The sequence below is a fragment of the Limulus polyphemus genome, unplaced genomic scaffold, assembly GCF_000517525.1.
Source record: "Limulus polyphemus unplaced genomic scaffold, Limulus_polyphemus-2.1.2 Scaffold6390, whole genome shotgun sequence".
NCBI lineage: Eukaryota > Metazoa > Arthropoda > Merostomata > Xiphosura > Limulidae > Limulus > Limulus polyphemus.
The window spans coordinates 1-2,993 of record NW_013672000.1 but is presented as its reverse complement, the minus strand read 5'-3'; the positions used below and the strand labels follow the sequence as shown (position 1 = coordinate 2,993).

Sequence of the window (2,993 nt, the reverse complement as noted above, 5' to 3'; positions counted from 1 at the left end):
TAGATCTCATTTATGTATCACGAATAAAAATTAACACACACACACACACACATATATATATAAATATTTGTGTAAGATGTTGTGTAACTATGATGTAAATTAAATCATTAAGGCGTCATTGTAATTTTTTTATGGTGTTTGATTATATTCCCATGTTTTCTACACGAGGGCGCTTTTCCCTAATACAGTTTAGCATATTCGCCTGCGGCACCTTGCATAGCAGGTACTGGACTAACGCAAATATTTAAAGTGTAAATCTAAATCGTACATTATTTTATTTGGTTTTAACTCATTTATGAAAATCCCAAGAGAAAAAAGACGTTTCGTTCCGAAAGGAGAAGTATTATTCATGGAATATCACCAGATACCAACGTTTCTAAGAAGTAACTCGTATATTCTTAGTGGATATCGCCCTATTGGTCGGACAACGACAGAAAACTTAAAGAGTGTCTACTGCTGGTCTAATGAAACCCTGAACATTTGGACTCATATCATAGGATTCTTTCTATTTTTTTGGCTTCTGCTTTATGACATATTTGTTGAAATTCCAGCGTTAAATCTCCCTCTACAGGATGTTGTAACATTTTTGTGCGTGCTGGTAAGTTTTCTTGGGACAATGTTTTTCTCTGTAATGTATCATACGATGAAATGTCAGTCAGAAAAGGCGTTTATGATGTGGCTTAGCTTGGACTTAACTGGTGTCACAGTAAGCATGACTTCTATTTTCGCTTCCGGAATTTACTTTGGTTACCAATGTTTTCCTGAATGGAAAACTTTTTATATTTCAATTGTCGGAGTTTTAACAGTCAGTTTACTCACCTTACATTTTCACCTAGATCAGCATTATCGGTTAAAAATGGCCTTATTTGTTTTATGGGCACTTTTTGGTATAATGCCTACTGTACATTGGTTATGGCTGCAGGGTGGATTCCATGATCCTCTTGTAAAGATTTTCATACCAAAGATTGGTGTAATGTACTTGCTAGTTGGAGTAGCATTCTTCTTCTACATCAGCCGTATTCCTGAACGCTGTTGTCCGGGCAAAGTCGACTACATAGGAAACAGCCATCAAGTCTGGCATTTACTTATCGTGTTTGCTATGCTTTGGTGGCATGAGACAGGCCTAACTTTTGCATATGTTCAAACACAATATAAGTGTAGTGTAGTTTGAATATGTAAGCAAGTAATATTAATTTTAGAATTTAAAGTAATTATTGCATAGCAGACTTTTTATAATACTCTTACGTATCAAAGTTCTAGTATTACATGTAAACTTGAGCTTACCTACATTATTGTGACTTTCCAAATATGTTATTTTGTGGCCTATCTTCGAGATTTTTCAAATAGAGAAGAAACATACAGTTTGAATTTTACTGATACGATATTTATGTATTTAAGTCTACCATATGGAGACATACGATATATTTCTTGTGTTTCTATTTAATGTTATTTCCAATAATCAAAATTCTGCACCACACCTTTACTTTTGGGCCGATCGTCTTGAAACCTGGAAAATGTATACGCTCAGATCTCATTCAATTTTTTTTTTATTCTTTGAGTTCTCGTTTCAGTTTTACGAGGTCAAAACATTACAAAAACAGCATGGCATCCAGTTTCCATATACTTCCATCAAACCAAATGAGACTTCGCACAAAAATGCCTTGCAACAACCCTCACATTTGCGAAAGGTAAAAAATACTTCGCAAAATATGTTTTTTTAGTCTGCCATTCCTCTGTGTTTCGGTCTCCCGGTGAGAATTACAACGAACTAACAACGCTAAAATCCGGGGTTCGATTCCCTGCTGTGGACACAGCGGATAGCTCAATGTGGCTCGCTCTAAAACAAATAATCAAGCAATCCTCTGTGTTTCGGTCTCCCGGTGAGAATTACAACGAACTAACAACGCTAGAATCCGGGGTTCGATTCCCTGCTGTGGACACAGCGGATAGCTCAATGTGGCTCGTTCTAAAACAAATAACCAAGCAATCCTCTATGTTTCGGCTAGTCAACAACATCCACGGCACATTTTTCGCTACTGTTATCAGACCGGATAGTGGGATTTAACCGTCACTCTTATAACGCATCTACCTACAGCTCCGAAGTATCACAAGGTGATTTAAACTTTATATATTTGTAAGTTTTGGGAGATCCAGGTGCGTTACCAATGTTTCAACAAGGTGATTTAAACTTTATATTTTTGTAAGTTTTGGGAGATCCAGATGCGTTACCAATGTTTCAACAAGGTGATTTAAACTTTATATATTTGTAAGTTTTGGGAGATCCAGATGCGTTACCAATGTTCCAACAAGGTGATTTAAACTTTATATTTTTGTAAATTTTGGGAGATGTAGATGCGTTACCAATGTTTCAACAAGGTGATTTAAACTTTATATATTTGTAAGTTTTGGGAGATCCAGATGCGTTACCAATGTTTCAACAAGGTGATTTAAACTTTATTTTTGTAAATTTTGGGAGATGTAGATGCGTTTTACTTTTTAAATGCGAATTTGACTAATACAACTTTGATTATATAATTTTATAACACAGTATAGGCTAGACGAGCATGACGAATAAATGTATTAACCCAATCTTTCTCTGTAATAAAACATAATATAAAAATGCTTTATCTCCTTTCTGCGTGATGAAACATATCATATAAATATATATGTATTATCCCCGTCTTTCTGCGTGATGAAACATATCATATAAATATATATGAAGATAGCTTTTATATACGGAAATACCTGTTAGCTGAGTTCATGCACATATCTTAAAATATAACGTTGATAAACGGAAACATCGGCACATGTAGATGTGTACCCCTGGAAGAAACCATCAAAATTTGTGCTGATACTTTGTATGGTGGAGAAGTTCAGTGCGCTACAATATCTAAGGATCGGTTTATTGAACTGATGAATACCGCGACACGTTCGGTGGAATTCAGCTTTAATGATATCGTGTATCAACAGATTGACGGAGTCGCCATGGGTTC

At 35.5% G+C, this 2,993-nt stretch overlaps 1 protein-coding gene across 1 annotated transcript; it reads left to right on the top strand.

The window, feature by feature from the left end:
* The first annotated feature begins 215 nt into the window (after positions 1 to 215).
* On the top strand, positions 216 to 2,100 carry LOC106473669 (progestin and adipoQ receptor family member 3-like). The gene has a single exon (XM_013934347.2). It carries the CDS (start codon positions 296 to 298, stop codon positions 1,169 to 1,171), a length of 876 nt encoding a protein of 291 aa, XP_013789801.2. The 5' UTR covers positions 216 to 295; the 3' UTR covers positions 1,172 to 2,100.
* Positions 2,101 to 2,993: the final 893 nt, after the last annotated feature.

What these genes read in the sequence shown, in the direction of transcription:
- LOC106473669 (XM_013934347.2), top strand. Translation starts at nt 296, where the DNA reads ATGAAAATCCCAAGAGAAAAAAGACGTTTCGTTCCGAAAGGAGAAGTA.